Raw genomic sequence first — 21,240 nt, 5'->3', positions numbered from 1 at the left:
TGATGGTAGTGGTGGTGGTGAGGAGGGTATTTAGAGATCTTCAATGCCCCACATCAACTCTGAAGCGTAAAACTACTCGCTCAGATTAAAAACTAGCTTGAAGAACTAAGGTCTTGTCTCCTTCTCATGTTGTCTGAAATAATTCAGCCAATCTCTAAAATCAAAAGCACTGGAACCCCTGCTTTATTCTATACTCTTTAGAACTCTCCTCTTCAGGCTTTTACTAGTCAAACTGCTTTAACTTTACCTGAAAAAGAGTTGTGAAAAGGATTGCAATTATGTTAACACTGTAATGTGGAAACACTTGTTTATCAACATTTTATATGCTTTATTGAAAGTTGACAAGTGCAACAGTTAAATACAGTGACAACTTACAACTGTGTAGAGAACATGCACAGAAACATATGCATATAACTACTATACAGGTAATATGCAGAAGCCCCTACTGGGAAATTCATTTCATTAGCTAGAACTGATCATTTCTCAAAGTATTCAACCAGCTCAATCAAAAGACATCAGTGAACAGGAATTTAACTTCAAGATATTCAGCAGCTAGATTACACAAAGTGACTAACTGTGCCAAATTCTTAAAATTTCTATAGGTGTGGCTTTCTTCTTGTAACCTTTTCTTAAGGTAGATCTCCTATATAAGACACTTCACACCTTTGCAGACAGCCAATGAAACATCTAAATTTTGATCTGTACAACCTAAATAGTAGTTACAGTCCTCTATTGTACAAAATAGTTACACTACATACATAAATATACAATAAGCAAAACAACGTTCAAGGTAAGATAGCCTGGGTCCCAGCTACCTGTCATCGTTTAGTCACTAATAAATTTTGTGTCAACCACTATTTCGGAGAGGCACAATACTTTTTTTTAATGGGTTTTGGTGACAGTTGTCAATGTATACGATGAAGAAGTAAGGTTCCCCTCATTTTAGGTGAGGCTCTGCATTAGTGTTTACCTCCCTTTCAAGTTCCTTTGGGGGAGAAGGGGGAGAAGGGAGAGGCCCCCAGGAGTCTCACAACCCCATGTAGAACACTACATGCAAGCAGAAGGGAACGCTTGGAGTGAGGGTCAGGGGCCAGGAGGGGATGGAAAGGCACACAGCTCCTCAGCATGAATGAAACCATTTCTCGGACTTGCCAAGCTGCATGAGGTCCCAGTATATCCATGCTAATTCTCTGCTTAACCTTTGAATCACCCAACTCAGAAATGTCTTCAAGCCAGAAGCATAGGAGTGTTTAATACTGGAGAAAAAGAGAATGGCAGGTGTCAGTCTCACGTCTCTTCTGCAGCGAGCAATGAAATGGGCGAGCGGGTTGCCCCTAGGACATCATCTGGGGTCCGGCCAGTTCCCACAGAGCAGCAGTTGTGCGCTGCCTGGCAGCTATGCGGTGGGTCCCGAGCCCTGGGACGCCGGCTGGGCGGGGGGCTGCGAGGTCCCCTGCGGCTGTGTGGTGGCAGGGGGCGAGCCAGTCTGCAGCTGGGCCTGGAACTGGGCGAGTTGCTCGGGGCTGGCCAGCGTCTTCAGCAGATTGTTTTCCTGCTCCAGCTGAGAATTCTTCTCTATGAGTTCTTTGATTTGTTCTTTGAGGACCTCCACTTCCTCTCTCACAGCGTACATCAAATGGCTCTTCACCAGATCCTGCAAAAGGGAGAGAGGATGGGTGGGTGGGATGAACTTGGTGAGGGTTAAACTTTTTCTAGCTCTTGTTTCCCAAAGCAAGCATTCTTCTTCTGCATTGGGCTCTCCCTAGGCATCTACTACAGATCCAGCCCTTTTTTTGGGGTGTGTGTGTGTGTGAAGAAATCATGAGCAATCACTTTGGGGAGAGCTACTGATTACAACTCTGACTGTTAGGATAAAATTGATGTTTAACAGTTAGGTCCAGCATGTTCAAAAGCTATGCAAGGAATGCACACGGTGGAAAGCTGTGTTTCCTAAAATGCCTAAGGGGGAGATGGGGGTCCTGGGGGGGGGCAGCAGCCCAAGAGAGGAGGCCGGAATATGGGAGGCGCTTCCCCACCCTCAGGCCCTCCCTCAGCACCAGCTGCAGCCAGTTCCTACAGAACATGTTGCCGCATTTTCCTCCCTCCTCCCGGCCCCCCCACTCTTCGTGATTAAGCTGACATCACAGAAACCTGGGCCGACGTCGCAGCCAATAGGCGCCTGAGCTATTTATAGCCCCGAATTAAAGGTTCGGAGTTTGCCTAGCAACAGTGGGCAGAGAATCCCGTGAGAAGAGCCACAGGCGCTGCTGCTCCAATAACAAAGAACGGCCAAGGCGGAAATAAAAAAAAAGAAAAATCGGGAGAAATCAATCCAGGCACAGGCAGAGAGAGAGAACACAAAACTTTTCTCCCATCCTTCTTCATTGAGCAGTAGCCCAATAGCAATAGGGGTTCTGCCAGTGCCCGATGTAGGGGGCCCTTCGCTGCCCTCCCCCCAACACTTCTGCGGCCAAGGCCTAAAGTCGTGCAGGGTTATATAGGAGTAAGCATTTCCAGAGTGGAAGCGGCGCTGCTAGCAATTCCCCCAGGGGAAAAGGGCCCGATCCTCGGTGCAAATTGGTGCCGCAAAGAAGGCTGTTTGCAAGCAGCCCTGGTATGCGGCTTCACGCTGGCAGAATGGAGACTGCCGGCATTTCTAAATGCATGGACAGCAACCATCATCTTAGCAGCGGGAAGGGGGAGGCCGCGGTGGGGGCAGGCCCGGGTACCATCCCAAGACATTTCACATTTTGTTGCATGGTGCCCACATTTAGCACAAATGATCTCGAAATCAGTACATACCATAGCTTGCTCGATTTTGTTGTCAATAGCTACCACACTTGCACCAGAGGAGCTGGAAAAGAGGGAAGGAGAAAAAAAAATCGATAAATGGAATTGAAACCGTCCAAGACATAAAGGGATCTCTCGACTCTGTGGTGTTACAAGCAACATTTTGGATCTATTCTTTAAAGCTCTATAATAGATTAAACCTTCTAAGCACACCATTCTTCGACTTACTAACAAATATCCAGACATTTCCCTATTTTAAAGTGAGCGAAAATTACATAAGGTGACTTAAAAAAAAAACCTGTTCCCTGAACAGAGGTACAAAAAAAAAAAAAAAAAGAAAAGAAAAGAAAGCTATTCTATACACTTCAAAAAGGAACAACCAATAACACCGTAGTCTCTCAGCAATGGACAAAGGAATTCGCCTTGGCTTTTTTTTTTTTTACCTGAACCATCATCACAAGTATCTTCCCGAGTAAAAATTAAACTATCCCAATGGACATTTACCTATTGTCAAGCCTCACAGACGCGTTTTCAGTCCCCAGCAAAGATGACAAGAAAGAAATCGAAAAATGCCTCAGTTGGTAAACTCCTAGATCCATCGCCACTGGTCTACACCATTGGGATTTCATGCAATCACAGCTAAAAATAAAAACACCCTTACGGGAAAAGGAAAAAAAAGGGAATAATAATACTGGCGGCGGCAGTTAATTTGAGCTAGATTTTTTTTTCCAAAAAAAAAACAAAAAAAAAAACCCCAAAAAAACCTTATATAGTAGCTAGCTTTCTGCAATTCAGGGAACAAACAGCAATCGGTGAACTCTAATAATCTAAAGAAATTCGGATCCTAAAAAGGTTGGGGAGCCCTGGGAAAAGATAGATGCAGGTCTTGATGCTGCTGAGTGCAGGGAGGGAAAAAACAAAAAACAAAAAAAAAAAAAACAACTCTCCCAGTGGCTAGGCCCGGCTCCCACTAACTCTAGATTAGACTCCAGGGCTCGGAGCAAAAAAATATATATGCAGGGAAGAGCCACTTTGATTGGCCGGTCCTGCGCGGGACCCGCCCCCTGCCGGCCCCGCCCGCCCCCCCATTCCCGGCCTCCCGCCCCGCCCCACCCCCACCAACCCCCGCCCCCAGTCGCCCAGCGCCAGGCCCGGGTGGGCTCGGCCAGGCCGCACTCGAGAGGGCATGATGCACCGTGGAGGCCGCCCAGGCCTGCACCAGCGGCTGGGCCCCCTGCTTCAGCAGAAGATGCAGTGAAATTCAGCTCGGGGGACCCCTCCCCACGTGCTTACGGTCAGGGAATCGGACCCCGTCCCCGGAGCTGCTGGTCCCCGCGGCAGCCGATGGGCGTCAAAGCTTCCTATTTTGCAACCAGCCCCGTCGGAGCTACTGGGCATGCCCAGTCCCACCGTTCACGACTAGCAAGCGGGGAGCTTCTAGACTAGTGACTCGATTGCAATTACTCTGGCGCTTATAGGCTAGCAGTCATGGGAGGATTTTAGGAGATGGTTTTATGTATTTACAAGGCTAATAACTACAATGCAAAAAAAAAAATGAAAAAAAAAAAGGAACTTAAGAGAGAAAATCGCATTTGCTTTTTCTGGGGAAATACTCCTTTTTTCCATGAATTTTTAGCGATTACTTGTAAGCAAAACAAAACCCCCAAATTTTTGCATCTGCTTTGCGGATGGACAGAAGCTGAGGCAAAGAGGAATGCATCCACCTCGAAGGCATCACACGCACTTCACTTTTCCCCAATGGTCCCTAGAGTCCGGAACTTCTAAAATCTTAATCTCTCCTGCCATTTGAAAAAGACAAACCACAGGTTGAAGTAGATCGTTTTCAGTAAATCCCTAAAGCAAGGAAATTAAACGTGAATTCCTGAACGACGCAATCCTAGGAGTCTTCTGACATCAGAGAGATTAAAATATTGTAAAGCATTTCACCTCGAAGGAATGTTGTCAAGTGTGGATTACACCTTGTGTTTTTTTTTTTCTTACACTAACCAAATTCCTTTTCCAAACCAATGGTCCGTCGAGTTATCAGTTGTAAACAGCTAAGCCATCACATTATTACCCCTCTTGATTTAAAATATCTGCAATGATGCATCTATTGAGACTATAAAAAATAATAACAAAAATCTTATGGCCTGGAATTTGCTTCTTATAGATTATCAAGTTTACAATTCATTTAAGAAGGCACACTTAGCCATTACAACACTGCCCTCTAATGGTGAAGTTCTAAAAAAACACTGCTGGAGATCTCCCAAATTCAACGAATAATTTCCAACATACAAATTAACATAGAACAACAAAAAAGAATATATTCTACTTATATACAGAGGTTTTTAATTCTTCAAACAAACAGTGTTTTATTTAATATTTGGAATTATAAATAACAGATTTTTAAACATCTTTTAAATTGACTCAGGTAATAAGCATTTGATTTTCAGCACTATACAAAATCATTAGGAACTAAATCTTGTGAATATGGAAGATGGCAAAAGGGAAATTCCAATTTGGATTAAGAACAAAAATATGAGATTTGGGGCATTGATGATGGGAATGTTGCACTGGTGATGGGTGGTGTTCTTTACATGACTGAAACCCAAACACAATCATGTATGTAATCAAGGTGTTTAAATAAAATAATAAAAAAAAAGAACAAAAATATTCTTTGATCCAGAACCAAAGGTGGTTGGTTTGAATCCTGGGTGTGGCCCAAAAGCCAAAAAAAAAATTCTTAACTATAAAATTTTTAATTGTAGGGCTCATTATTCTCAAAACACTAAGGTTTTGCTTTTGAATATCAAATTATTCAAAATGTGTTCAATGTTAGCATATCACAAAATACTTAATATGGATTATCTCATGCTCTAATTTTGAGGGAGGCTTCCATTCTTAGTAAAAGGAGTCAGGAGAGAGCCCTAATAGGCATGAATGATCCTGGCTATCTTCAGGTTCTTGGCAGAGATGAGATCTCTCTAGAGTACACAATATGGAACACAGAGCATAAGCATTTGAAAGTGGATTCCCCTTGTTGTTTTTAGGTTTTGTTTTGCCTAAAAGGCTTTTTTTTTTAAACTTACATTCCAATTAATCACTTCTGCATCCTGATACTAAGCATTTCAGGACAGAGCCTGTTGCTTCTATTCAGTATCATCCACTTTTCTCCTGCACATCATCTATTAATACTGTTACAGTTGGATGTCATCACTCAAATAAGATAATTTATCCTGCTTCATTCCCCCATCCAAATTCCTAGCAACTCCAATGTGACTCCAACCCAGAAGGCCAAGCAATAGTCCCTTCTGTCTTTGGTGCAGGTATGTTTGAAACTAAGTCTCCAAGTTTAGCAAATGAAACCACAGGACTATCCGTTGAAGTGGGATTAATAGACCACAAATAATGGGTCACTCTTAGAAGTGATATCAAATAAGAAAAAGCTAGAAGTCTAAGTTGGGTAACAGAACAAAAACAAAGCCCAGAATTAATGACAAAGAGAAGATTGAAGGTGTGAATCTAGCCAAGTCAACTGAGATCTACACAGACATGAAGAGCATCAGGAATGGTAAATATGAGTTCGATGTAACTGCTTCTTATTTACAAACTGCTTCTTATTTATTCATTTGGATAACTTTAAAAAGTAATGAATTGCTTGAAGCAAAATAATGGCAATTGGGGGAGGGACTGGTATTATATACATTCAAGAAAAATCTACAAAAGTAGAACAAAGGCTAAGAAGGCAGAAGCAAAGTATGTTTTATTCACTTAATAAATTAAAAAAAGCTTCATGTACTGTAACAGCTAACCTACACTTATAGCCAACAAATGAAATAAAAATGGAATCATATGAAAACATACCACCTACAGTAAAGCTGAATAAACAAAACAATGGAAAAAAGAATATAATACGAGAAACATGGTAAGCTCACATATTTAAAATATCACAATTATCACATGAAAGTGAATGGTCAATATGAAATATCTTAATTAAAAGGTGGGTAGAGGGCCAGTGAGATGGTACAGGTGTTAAGGCCCTGCATCCCACCAACTCCAGTTAAAATTCCCAATACCCCCAAGAAGAGAGAAGGGAGAGCTCCTAAGTACTAAAACAGTGTGTGGCTCACACCCCCACATACCCAAAAAAAAGGTGGTGGAGCTTGCCAGACTGGAATTTAAAAAAGCAAGACATGATTATGCACTGCATTAAGTTGAATACTTGAACTAATAAGTATAAGTAAAAGAAGAAAAGACGATAACACATTTGAACAATAATGAAGAAATGGTCAAAGCAGACTGCAGAACAAAGGTCATTTCACAATAATAAAGGGTCATTTTTTTCAAGTGGTCAGCAAAGTTTCTATTGAGTGTACAACAATAACAGCTTCAAACATACAGAGGCATGGGGCCAAAATGATAGTACAGGAGATAGGGAGCTTCTCTTGCACACAGAAGGCCTTGGTTTGATCCCCAGTATCCCATATAGCCCCATGAGCAGTAAAGAGTGATACTTGAATGCAGAGCAAAGTATAAGAAAGTATAAACTCTGAAAACACACACACACACACACACACACACACACACAAGAAACAACAACAAACACAAACAGAAGCAAAACCTCATAGAATTGTATGGAGAAATGGAAAAATTCACAACTGAATTTTTTGAGAGGTTGACAATTCTTTCTCAATAACTGAAAGAATAACTAAACAAAAGTAAAAATGTAAATACATGATTATTACTGTCTACCACTTAAGTTTTGGCTAAAACATTCTATTCAAAAACAGTACTATATACAATTCTTTTCAAGTTCACATAGGATTTTCTTTTTACTGAAATAGGCCATATTGAGTCATAGAGAAAGTCTCAAGAAATTTAAAAGGATTCATATTATATAAAGTATGTCCTCTTAAGGAGAGGAATTAAACTGGAGATCGATAATGGAAAACTATCTTAAAATTTCACATGTCTAAATAGTTTAAGATTCAAATGAATAATCAAAAGCAAAATTATGCTCTATTTTAAACAAAGAAAATAAAAATCTGGCATATCAAATTTGTCTTAATAAATGTAACAGAACAAATGAGATGAACAGATTCCTAGAACTACAGAAGCTACCAAAATTTACTTGAGAAAAAATAAACAACTTATAGTCTGCACAAAGTGGAAGAACCCCAACTACCTGATCTCAATACTTGCTAGGCAGGGCTGCCTCCCATACCACACTGCATCTTTACTTCAGATGTCCCTGGCAGTCACACCTATGAACTAGAGCCTTTCACCATGTCTGTGCAAGTGGACAATGCCATAAGAGAGGCCCAATTAGCAGGAAAAACCCTGAACACACCAGCCTCACACCTGATTGCACTGGGGCCTTGCAGAGGGCCAATATGAATAACTGTGTCACCATATGAACTCACCAGCCCTGCACTAAAGGTCCTCAAATTTTGCCACGCAATACCCCATATATTTAATTCTTATTTCCCAGTAGTAATGCACAAAATATTTAGTAAATTATACCTACCTGCCAAGGGGCAGGCTTCAGGGAAATTGGGAATCTGATGACCAGGTTGTGGCGGAATATTGAATGCCAGAAATATATGTATTATGAACAACTCTGTAAACCACAGTGTGTAAAATAAAGAAAATTAACAAAGGAAGGAAGGAAGGAAGGAAGGAAGGAAGGAAGGAAGGAAGGAAGGAAGGAAGGAAGGAAGGAAGGAAGGAGGGAGGGAGGGAGGGAGGGAGGGAGGGAGGGAGGAAGGGAGGGAGAGAGGAAGGGAGGGAAGGGAGGAAGGAAGGAAGGAAAGAAGGAAGGAAGGAAGGAAGGAGGGAAGGGAGGAAGGTAGGAAGGAAAGAAGGAAGGAAGGAAGGAAGGAAGGAAGGAAGGAGGGAAGGGAGGAAGGTAGGAAGGAAAGAAGGAAGGAAGGAAGGAAGGAAGGAAGGAAGGAAGGAAGGAAGGAAGGAAGGAAGGAAGGAAGGAAGGAAAATGCCAAAGGAAAAAACATAAAAGACATCCAGAGCAATGGAAAAAATGATAGTCACAAACAGAATGACACATATATATGGTAAAATGATTTGACAACAATATAACCATGTTCAATGAAGATAGAGTAGGCTTTTCAATAATAGCACTCACAAGCATAAAGCGAAATAAATCCAACATGAATAATTTTCCTTAGCATCCCAGCATGCACTGCTAAGTGGCCCTGAACACCCTCTCCAAAAAGTGAGCAATCTAACTTTTTAAATAAGAAATACAACAAAACCAAAGACATAAATGTAAAATACTGAGCCATAAAACTTTTGTTAAAACACCAGAGAAGTCTTTAAGAATTTAGATTAAAAATACTCAGTTATCATACACAGCTCCATATATGAAACATTATAAAAATATAAGAACATTGTTTTGGAAAGAGATATAAGAATAAAAAGACAAGATACAGGCTGGAATGAAAAACTACAAATCACAGATCTGGCAAAGGCCATTTTTAGAATAGTTAAAAAAAAGCTCAAAGCTCAATACTAGGAAAACAAACAAGCTAATTTAGTAAAAAGTGGCCAGAGTATATTTGATCAAAGTAATCATATGAATGATAGCATAGAAAACTCCTGAACATCACTAAACAGAAATAGAACAACAACTAAAAACTAATACATACACAAACAACATGGACAAATTTCATTTAAATTCTGATATATTAAAGGACTCAAAAGGCTGCAAACTGTTACTCATTATTTGACAATGTAGAAAAGTCTAGAGTTATATTAGGAACAGCTTTAGTATGTAATATTAGGAACAGCCTTTGAGTATAAGGTTTCTGTGAGGTGATAGAACTGTTTTGTATGTTAACTAACATACACGATGTTTGTCAAAACTTGTAGAACTTTATATATACTAAAAGGACCAGAGACACACAGCACTGGGGTTAAGCAGAATTGCCTCGCAACCTGCCAACCATGGTTTGAATCTCTAGCACCACAGATAGTCTCGCCCCTGCAGCTCGACCAGGGGGCACTCCCCCCCCCCCCTCCCCACATCGCCAGTTCAGCACCTGTAGAGGTCACTTTTGAGCACAGAGCTGGAAACCTGGCAAACCTAACTCTACTGTGTACTATAAAAATTAACTTTACTATATATACAACACACTTTTAAACATAAAATGCCAGAGAAATAGTGCAGGGGACATATCCCCAGCATCAAATGGTGACCCAATCACCAATGGCCTGAGCAGCACCATAATTGTGGTCCTCGAATTCCACACCAAGTTGGTTGAGAATCTTGGGGAATGGGTCTCTGGTTATCCTGAATACCACTTTAATTGGATTTTATAATCCATGGAACTGAATATTTTCACTTAAAAGACCTAACTGCCTAATTATAACTAGTTCATTAAAATCATATGAAATGTATCATTTGGTTTAACTTTTAAATTTACATTTTGTTTTTGTACTTAAAAGTTGTAGAGCCTGTTGATTAATCTGCAGGAGACTAAATCAATTCTCTGATACTACAAGTTTCTTAAGTCTCAGATTAGTGTTAAAAATAAGGACTCAGATATGAATTTCAAAAATCCTAATAAAATGCTAGCAAATTTAAATATAACCTTTTATTTACACACACACACACACACACACACACACACACACACACACACCCCTTCCCTTTTCTGCTGTTGAGATGCCTGGAGGTGCTCATTTGGTCTTAATGTTAAAATTGTGACCATGCCTGTGACAACAAGGAACCATATGAAATTAATCATCCCACAGCATGCAACCTGCATGCAACCCTCTGTACCATGCAGCCACATTTCCATTCCTATAATCTTCTATTTCTTTATGCCCATACGTATACAGTATATAAGGATCTTACATATATTTTTTTATACTATTCTCTAAATATTTATGATTACTTCTCCCCCCAATCGAGAAACCAGGGATGCCAAAGCCAGCCTCACATATGCAAGACATGTAACCTTTAGCCATGTTCTCAGCCAAGATTATTTTTAACCATCCTCCTTCAAAACACTTCATTGTTTTATTATATTGCTCATCTTTATTTCTTCTTCCCTCTTTATCCCTTTCCCAAATATCAATCCAGAAGCTGAAAGTAGATTGTAAAGCCTTCTACATTTCATACTTAAGGATTACTTTTAAATTACTGTTACATAAAACTGAGCCAATCTCTAAGTTCTCTTATATCTATCTACTAATTCCAAAAGGATGCCTACATGAAAATGACTTGGTGCTTTGCTTTAAGCAACAGGATTCAAATGGTTAACATTCTTTCTTTTCTAACTTTTCACTTTGTGAAAACAGTAAGTTCCTCAAAGTAAAATTTCTTCAAAAAATGTCTACATGTGGTAGTTAGGGGTAAATTGTGAAAATCAGGAGTCATGAACAAAAAAGACATCACAGATTTAGAAGTAAATAATATTCATTCCTAAAGTGTACAGGCATCCTGATTATAAGTTGCTATGTCAAGAATTTCATGCCAATATCACAACAAAAATACATATTATTTTATTTTTGCATGCAAAACTGTAGGAAACATATGCTTCAACCTTTTACTTTTTAGAAGTCATTAGTTATGTTAAGGTCATTTTTCACATAAAGACTGCAAAGATAAGTATTTATAATAGGTCCCCAAATAACGTCATTTCATTTATTGTTTTATTGTAATGTTGATGAGAAAAAAGAAATCCAGATGTTGAAGGAAATGACATTTTCAAAGACTTGGTTTTGTTATTTATCCTTTCACAGAAAGCTTCAGTTTTTCAAGACCCTACTTAGGGCATTAATTGAGGAAAGTTCAGTAGGAAGTACACTAACTATTGTTCTATGCTACAGAACCATTTAAGGTCATTAATTGGTGTTTTTTTGATGCTAACACAAAATGAAGCTCAAATTATGAAGATGAAGATTTATTCTACAACATTATATAATGACTGAATTGCTAAAGCAGTACAAATGTAAGCAAGTTTTTAACAAACTGGAAAACATGACTCAAGTTAAAACATGCTTTGATAAAGAAAACATTTTCATGTTATGATTTCTATGGATTACATCTCTGTGACTTTAATATGGCTGAGGTTTCTACTCAGAATTTTAGAGCTAAATAGACCTTACAAAATATTTCAGTTCTAATTTCCTTATTCTGTAAATTAAATAATGGGCTTTTATTGGATATTTTGTCTAGAATCAATCCAAGTAATTCTGGAATGGAGTATTCTCCAGACATGCAGACCAGGAGTTTCAGGTTGAATTAGTAACTATGTAGAGCCACCCATTTTATTAAATGGATCTGAAAGAAGGGCTGTTTCTTGACACTCAAATACACCATCCATTTCAATTAATTATAAATGTTTCTTGACGCTGTTTCTTGACACTCAAATACACCATCCCTTTCAATTAATTAGAAATGAAAGCCTACCCTACATAAAAAAATCACTTATAATTATTATGGTCAGATATTTTGAAACATTATGTCTTAAATATAATGATTTGGGGCTGGAGCAATAGTACAGTAGGTAGGGCTCTTGCCTTGCATGCAGCCAACCCAGTTCAATCCCTAGCACCATATATATTCCCCTCCCAAATCTTGCCCAAGAGTGATTCCTGAGCAAAGAGCAAGAAGTAAGCCCTGAACATAGCCAGGTGTGGCCCCAAACCAACAAACAAAATAAACATATTGAAAAATAGTAGTGTAAGTTAAAACTAAACTACAAAATGCACCAACTGAAGTTGGAGAAAAAAGATGGGTAAGGTAGTGTACATGGCCCATTTGGATTCCATTCCTAACATCATATATAATTCCCCAATCATTGCCAGGAATTATAACTGAGTACAGCTAAGTATGAAAAATTAAAAAACAAAAGAAGAACAAAATGACTTAGCTAACTGAGTCTAATACTAAAAAATGTAAGTGTCTGTTCCATTGTTAGATTACACAAATTTACTACATAGATTTAAAATTAAATTTTGAACAAAGAAAGATGTTCTGCAAAGGATATTAAGTGATATCAAAGACAAGACATAGGTTCCATCTATTATACTGAGATAAATCTATTAAGACTACATAAAACTGAATACTGCAAATATATATTATGAATAAAACTATAAACATTTTGTCTTTACTAAGTTGGAGGAGAGAGGTAAGTTTATATTAAGAGATTTTTTTTTTTTAAAAAAAGCACAAAACAAGTATCCTGGGGTTAGAGATACAGAATGAGTTGGGTACTTGCCTTATAGGAGGTTTGATCTCAGGCACCACCAGAAATGACCCCAGAGCACAGAGCCAAGAGTAAGGCCTGAGCACAGCTGAGGTGTGTGTGTCCTGCAAGCAACACACACACAACACACACACACACACACACACACACACACAAAACATCCTGGTAAAATAGTTACAGGGGTTAAAGTATACTTACTTTCTCTACAACTAACCCCAGTTTGATCCCATACAACACCATACAATCCACAGAGAACTACCTGTGTTGCCTAAACACCTCATCACAACCCAACAACAAAAAAAATCAAGTATCTTACCTAATCAGGATAAGCTAAATTAAGTAGTTGCAGAAATGACAATTTAAAATGATTACTCTTTCAAGTATTGTTTTAATATTACAGTATAGGAGAAAAATTTTTTAATGAACATAAAATAGATGGAAGAAAGGAAGAGAGATATGGGTCAGAAATCAAAGCAGTAGAACAAATAAGCACAAACGTACCACTGAGTCAGTGGCCAGCATCACCAATCCCCCTGAATATTCTTCCCTGCTCTCCTCACATCTCAGTAAAAGCAATTCTTCCCTAGCCTGAAAATTTTACAACCCGTTCCCATTTCTTCAGTGCTATCTTTATTATATGTCTTCTTACACTAGAAGGTAAGCTCCACAAATACTGCTATTTTTTACCAATATGTTTCAAAAGTCTAGATCAGATCCAGCAAAAAGTGCTCAATAGTGTTACTGGATGAAGAAAAATGCAGTAAAAATAATCACATTGATAAGGATAGCAGCACTTAATTGCACTTACTACTTGCCACTTCCTTCTCTAAACCTGCTACATATATGAATCACTGACCCTTCAATAACCCTCTTATTTAAGTGCTATCTCCCACTTATACAGATGAGGAAACAGCATAAAAGTTGTATGACTTGATTGAGCATAATACAGTTCTGCAGTTTTAGGTAACAGATACCATCACATTTGGTAATCCTTACTTTCCTAAGACTGGTTATCAGTGGAATATTGAAATGCTCAAAAAAAAAGTGATGAAAACTCAACATATAATGTACATATGTACTTATACACATAAATATAGAGAGAACATACACCTGCATATAGAAAAATTTTGGTCTATGCCTGGCACTATCTTGGCATAGTAGTGAACATAATATCCCTGCCTTCCTGGAACCTATATTCAAGTGGGGTGAAAAAAAGTTGATCCAATAGCTTATTAATAAGGTCATACACCATTACCAAGTAAGATTCATTTCAGAGATGCAAGGATGGTTTAACATATACACAAGTCAATCAATATAATACAGCACATCAACAAAAGAAAATATAAAAATCATATAGCAATAAATACAGAGAAAGCATTTGACAAGGTTCAGCACCTGTTCATGATAAAAACTCTCAACAAGATGGGAAGTGAAGGAACCTTTCTCAACATACTTAAATCCATTTACCACAAGCCCATGGTAAGCATTATACTGAATGGGGAACAACTAAAAGCCTTTTCTCTAAGATTTGGCACAAGACAAGATTGTCCCTCTCGCCATTCCTATTCAATACAGTACTCAAAGTACTTGCCATCGCATGAAGCAAGAAAATGATATTCAGATAGGAAAGAAAGAAGTCAAGCTGTCACTGAAGACGTGACAGTAGCTAGTAGAAATAAAAGATTTCTATAGTAGAGTGGTAGGCTACACAATTAATACACAAAAATACATGCCTTTCTGTACACAAATAATGAAAGAAAAGAAAATTAAAAGAACAATCCCATTCACAATTGTGCCTTAGAAAATTAAGTACCTGCAATCAACTTAACAAAAGAAGTAAAAGACCTATACAAAGAAAACTATAAAACATTATTCAAGAAATAAAAGAAAACAAAAGAAAATAGAAACACATAACCTGTTCAGGGACTGGTAGGATTCACGACATTCAAATGGCAATACTTCCCAAAGCTTTGTTACAGATTTAATGCAATCCCTATAATATCCATAACATCTTTCTAAGAAGTGGTTCAAATACTCCTGAAATTCTCTTGGAAAAATAAATATACACAAATAGCTAAAACAACCCCTAGAAAAAAGATGGGAGAAATTACTTTCCACAACATTAAACTGTACAAGAAAACAATCGTCATTATAACAGCAGGATGGTACTGGAAATAAAGACACACCCTCAGATCAATAGAATAGACTTGAATATTCTGGGACCACAGGTATACGATCAATTAAACTTTGATAAAGGGGCAAGAAATACAAAGTGAAACAAAAGTCTCTTCAACATGTGGTGTTGGGAAAACTCATCAGCTACATACAAAAAAGCAAACTCAGATCTCTAACGCTGTGCTTGTACAAAAGTCAAATCAAAACGAACTTAAGATCTTGATATAAGACCTAAAACTATTAAGATACATAGAGGAAAACAGGCAGAACAATATCTAAAATATACAAGGCATTCGTAGAATTTAGCAAAAAAAAAAAATCCAAAAATGAGAAGGAGAAATAAACATTTTCTCAAAGAAGAAATACAGATGGCCAAAAGGCACATGAAAAAATGCTAATCAGGGCTGGAGCAGTGGCATGTGCTAACCTAGGACAGAGCATGGTTCGATCCCCCAGCGTCCCATATGGTCCCCCAAGCCAGGAGCAATTTCTGAGTGCATAGCCAAGAGTAGCCCCTGAGCATCACCAGGTTTGGCCCAAAAAGCAAAAGAAAAAAAAAAAAAAAGAAAAGAAAAAAATGCTAGCCATCAGGGAAATGCAAATCATAACAACAATGAAGTATCATCTCACATCACAGAGAATGGCACATATCACAAAGAACAAGATCAACCAGTGCTGGCTCAATGCAGGGATAAAGGGACTCATTCATTGCTATTGGGAATGCTGACTAGTCCAGCCTTTTTGGGAAAACAATATGGATATTCCATAAAAACTTAGAAATTGAGCTTCCATATGATTCAGCAATTCCTAGGGATATAATCTAGGAACACAAAAACACAATACAAAAAATGGCCTCTGCATTCCTATGTTCATTGCAGCACTATATACAATAGCTAGAATCTGGAAACAATTCAAGTGCCCAAGAAGAGATAAGTGGCTAAAGAAATAGTGGTCCATCTACATAATGGACTATTATGCCACTGTCAGAAAAAATTGAGTCCTGAAATCTGCTTATATGAATGGATATGGAAAGTATTATGCTGAGTGAAATGAGTCAGAGGAAGAGGGATAGACAGAATAATCTCTCTCATTTATGAGAATAAGAAAAATAAAGATATTGCAGTAATAAAATTCAGAGACAATAAAGATGAGAATGATTCCAGGGCAGGAAGCTTGCCACAAATAGTGGAACAGTACAGTTAGTTCAGAGAAGGGACCACTATGATAATGTAAGTTGGAACTGATCACTCTAGACAAGAACTGGGCATTGAACAAAATTAAAGTGATATGCTTCATTAACAAAGTGCAAAAACAAGTGTCCAAAAAGGGGGGGGGAGAGAGAGAGAGAGAGAGGAGAGAATTAATTTGTAAAAATGGAGATATTGCTACTATGACACAAGAGAAAAAATGAATCAATGAAATATATCAGAATCTAGAAAAAATATCAGACAAGGAAAATAGGAAAGTACAAAATAGTAGTTCAAAAATCGAAAATATAATTGCCATATGATACAGTATTTCCACTCCTTGGTATCATTCCCAAGAAAACAAAAGACATTAGTCTGAATATGTGAATATATATATACTCTTTATTGCAGTGCCATTTATAATATTTTGGAAACAACCCAAGAGCCCAGTAACAGATGAAATATAAAAAAAATTGCATATATATATACACCCAGCCATTAAAAAGATACAAACTTGCATTTCATTAGTTTGGATGGAAATGGAGGGTATTATATTAAGATAAAAGACAAATACCAGGGCCCGGAGAGATAGCACAGCCTCGTTTGCCTTGCAAGCAGCCAATCCAGGACCAAAGGTGGTTGGTTCGAATCCCAGTGTCCCATATGGTCCCCCGTGCCTGCCAGGAGCTATTTCTGAGCAGACAGCCAGGAGTAACCCCTGAGCATCACCGGGTGTGGCCCCAAAACCAAAAAAAAAAAAAAAAAGACAAATACCAAACAATCTCATTCATATGTGGCATATAAAGAAACAAACTGAGGGAGTAAACAAAAAAAAAATTAACCCTTAGACTCTGTTATACAACCGATGTTATCAAGCAGGGGATGGAAAGGGTAAGACAGAAAGAAGGGGGGGAAGGGACAAATGAGTAGAGACCTAGGAATAGACAGAGATTGGTGTTTTTTGGGTGGTGTGGTATATAAAGTTATATACCTGGGGCCAGAGCAGTGGCACGAAGTAGTAAGGTGTCTGCCTTGCCAGTGCTAGCCTAGGACGGACCACAGTTCGATCCCCCAGCATCCCATATGGTCCCCCAAGCCAGGAAAGATTTCTGAGCCCATAGCTAGGAGTAACCCCCTGAGCGTCACCAGGTGTGGCCCCCCAAAAAGAAACAAAAAATAATAATAAAGATTATATACCTAAGGCCTAAATATTAGTACTTTTGTTCATGTTATCTCATGAAAAGAAACAACAGTACTAACATAGGATGGATCAGGCTGTAAACAGAGCAGAGGGGAGAAAAGAATCACAAAATAATTAGAGAAAATTTCCTAGAACTACAATTCTGTTAAATTGAAAGGGCCTATCAAGTACAATCTGTTCTGTTACCAAGCTTGTTTGGAAAAATGCAAATGTGTTCCAACACAATTTAAATGTTAAAGAACAAGTTGAGCATAATGTGCATTTCACATTTTGCTTGTGCTTAGACTGACAAGAAATCCTAGGTGAATGCAGAGGCAGCCCCCAGATGAAGCAAGTCACCATACAAACCTCTGCCTTGCTATTGTTAAGCAAATGTTAACTTTTCTATATAAATGTTGAATTTTCTTTATAAAACATTCATTCAATATATCAAACGTTTAATTAACCTGGTTCAAAAATGTTAATCAGTAATGGCAGAAGTGTGTATGTATTGAGGTGATATGGGTATAAAGAAACATTTTATTGTTGTTTATTTTGGCTTTGGGGGTTACACCCAGTAGTGCTCAGGGATCATTTCTGGCAGTGCTTGGGAGACCATATTTGGTACCAGGGATCAAACTAGGGTCAGTCATATGCAAGGTAAGCTGCTTAGCCCTGTACTATATATGCCCAGACCAGAATTAAGATATCCTTTTTTTTGTTTGTTTGTTTTTGGGACACACCCAGTGACGCTCAGGTGTTACTCCTGGCTATGCACTCAGAAATCACTCCTGACTTGGGGGACCATATGGGAAGCCAGGGGGTTGAACTGTGGTCTGTCCTAGGTTAGCGCGTGCAAGGCAAATGCCCTATCACTGTGCCACTACTCCAGTCCTGAGAATTAAGATATTCTTTTTTGTTTGTTTTGTTGGGGTTTTTTTGTTTGTTTTTTTTTGGGCCACACCCGGCGATGCTCAGGGGTTACTTCTGGCTGTCTGCTCAGAAATAGCCCCTGGCAGGCACGGGGGACCATATGGGACACTGGGATTCGAACCAACCACCTTTGGTCCTGGATTGGCTGCTTGCAAGGCAAATGCCGTTGTGCTATCTCTCCGGGCCCGAATTAAGATATTCTTAAAGAATGAATGTATGGGTATCACCAGAACAGAGACATAGGAAATACACTGAATGGAACATTAAAGATTAACAAATAGATGAAAAGATAATCTAAGACCAAAGCATTTTTAAGTGCTGTGAAGCCAATAAGAACAAACTCAAAAGATGGGGCAGGAGTGATATAGTACAGCAGGTAAAGTGCTTGCCTTGCACTCATCTGACCTAGGCTCATCTCTAGCACCTGATATGTCCCCTGAAGTTCTGCCAGAAGTGCAAAGTCAGGGGTAAGTCCTGAACACTGCTGCGTGTGACTCTCATAAAAAATAACAAGCTCAAAAGAAAAAGAAGGAAGCCAAGGATCTCTGATGAATTAAAGAATAAATCACCTCAAAACAACAACAGAGGCAAAACATTTCTTACAAAAATACAACCAATATATAATGGGAAACTGGAAATTGCCAAATCCAGCCAAAGTTAAAAGTTCCCAAATGTACTTTGAATATACTATTTCCTTTCCAGAAAAAAAAATCACTTAGTAGCCCCTAAGTGAACAAATAGTGCCCCTATCTGCACCTGAGGCTACCACCTTCCTCCCACTCCTGCCAGTATCACCCACTTTAAGAAACACTAGTTTAAACTACGTAGTAACTAGTTTTGCAGTTGAATGTTCTATTTCTGGGCCCTAGTGAAAAGTTTTGCAGTTTAAATTATCTCTATAACATCCAAAGCCTTTAGCTACTGGATAAAGCAGAACAAATGAGAAAACCACAAAAGAATCCCCAGGACTGATATAGAAGATTATTGAAGGAGGCTTTATCTTAGATTGCATTTTCACTTTTGATAAACAGGTATCTGTAATAAGTGTATTTGATAATTAGCGGAAATTAAGTCTACTGACACTTTTATATTATTGGATGGTCAAGAAAACTAAGTTTGGGCCCGGAGAGATAGCACAGCGTCGTTTGCCTTGCAAACAGCCGATCCAGGACCAAAGGTGGTTGGTTCGAATCCCGGTGTCCCATATGGTCCCCCGTGCCTGCCAGGAGCTATTTCTGAGCAGACAGCCAGGAGTAACCCCTGAACATCGCCGGGTGTGGCCCAAAAACCAAAAACAAAAAAAGAAAAGAAAGAAAACTAAGTTTGTTTGGGGCCAGCGTGATAGTACAGTGAGTAAGGCACTTGTTTTGCACACAACCAACCCATGTTTGATCTCCAGCATCCCATATGGTGTTGCCAGGAGTAATTTCTGAGTGCAGAGCCAGTAGTCACCCCTGAATACATCCAGATGTGGCCAAAAAACAAACAACCCCCCAAATAAAATAAAAAACAAAACTAAGTTAATAAGAATTTGAAGATGTCATATCAAAATAGAGTGCTAGGACCTGTGTTTACTGAGCAGCAGTCTTCAAGTTACTACATTTTATCAAATGTGCCTTTCCTAATATCTGTCATTGATTCTGCTATTTGCATATATTCTGTAAATTCTCTTAAAAGCAAGATTTTCTGTGCCCTAAGGACCAAGTCAAAATTATACTTTTAAATCTCATTGCAGTGTCCCTTCTAAACAACACTTGAAAGGATCTATAATGTTTGATTCATAATGTACTTGTACAATTCTCAGGACGTGATCTATCACATCACGAAGACCTCAGGTTACCCACTGGAGAGCTCCACACAGCTAAGAACTCAGTGAGGGGTGCCAGGCTAAGATCGTATCCAACTTATTCCACCCTGTGGGCAAGCGTCTTAGAATTGGAGGCTCCAGCCCAAGGACAAGGCTTTGGATGGACAGAGCCCTTGATGACAGCTCTCTAAAGACACCATAAAACCCAGAACACAAATTGGCCGCTAAATTATTCCTAAATTTTGACCCCCAGAGTAAATTAATATATTTAGTCATTATAATACAGGTCATTCTATTTTAGAGTAATTTGTTATAGCAACAACAGAGAACTATGTATTTTTTCAAAAGATAATATTGTAGTTATAATTACAACAAAATTATTACTTTGTTATGGATGATGATGGTAGAAAGAATCGGGGTGATTTCTTCTTTTACTAAGTCTTCTATCAAGTTCGGTCACTCTCATTGTTCTTTCTTTTTTTGGAATAGACCATGCTCATATCCCTAACCTTTCCCACCAGCTCTGCCTCAATCTTTCACTTTATTGGGTAAATGTTTGTTAAGATAGGAAGTTGGTCCTGGTCCCTGACCTTCAAGAGCTTCCATTCTAGTTGAAATAGAGGCTTTATCATGACGCCAATAAGTATATCAAATGAATGCCATCTATTTGGGCTATTACAAGTTTCTGGAAGGCAAATAAATGAGTTGAAAAAAAGAGGTCAATGTAACACAAACCTTGTGTTGACTCAAAGGGGTAAGTAGAGGGGGGTGTTTCTACAAAAAAGGAGGCAAAGGCAATAGGTGGTGTGTTTGGCTTGCACACAGCAGACCAGGCTTTATCCCCAGCATTCCACATAGTCCCCAATTCCATCAGGAATAACCCCTGAGCACTGCCTGGTGTGACTCCAAAACAAAATAAAACAAAAACAAACA

At 38.7% G+C, this 21,240-nt stretch overlaps 1 protein-coding gene across 2 annotated transcripts in view; it reads right to left on the bottom strand.

The window, feature by feature from the left end:
* Positions 1–304: 304 nt before the first annotated feature.
* Positions 305–21,240, bottom strand: part of TSC22D1 (TSC22 domain family member 1) — a 121,654-nt gene continuing 100,718 nt past the window's right edge. Inside the window, exons 1-3 of one of the 2 annotated variants that reach the window (XM_049778756.1) lie at positions 3,295–3,524; positions 2,803–2,854; positions 305–1,654 (exon numbers count right to left, since the gene is read on the bottom strand). In XM_049778756.1, coding sequence (XP_049634713.1) covers positions 1,397–1,654; positions 2,803–2,854; positions 3,295–3,419 — 435 coding nt within the window. In that variant the 5' untranslated portion in view covers positions 3,420–3,524 and the 3' untranslated portion in view covers positions 305–1,396. Of the gene's footprint in view, positions 1,655–2,802; positions 2,855–3,294; positions 3,525–21,240 lie in introns of those variants that run through there. The other variant, XM_049778755.1, reaches the window with a different exon arrangement.

This window comes from Suncus etruscus, chromosome 8 (genome assembly GCF_024139225.1).
Source record: "Suncus etruscus isolate mSunEtr1 chromosome 8, mSunEtr1.pri.cur, whole genome shotgun sequence".
Lineage (NCBI taxonomy): Eukaryota > Metazoa > Chordata > Mammalia > Eulipotyphla > Soricidae > Suncus > Suncus etruscus.
Note: the sequence above shows the minus strand (reverse complement) of the source record. Positions and strands in the feature narration are given on the sequence as shown.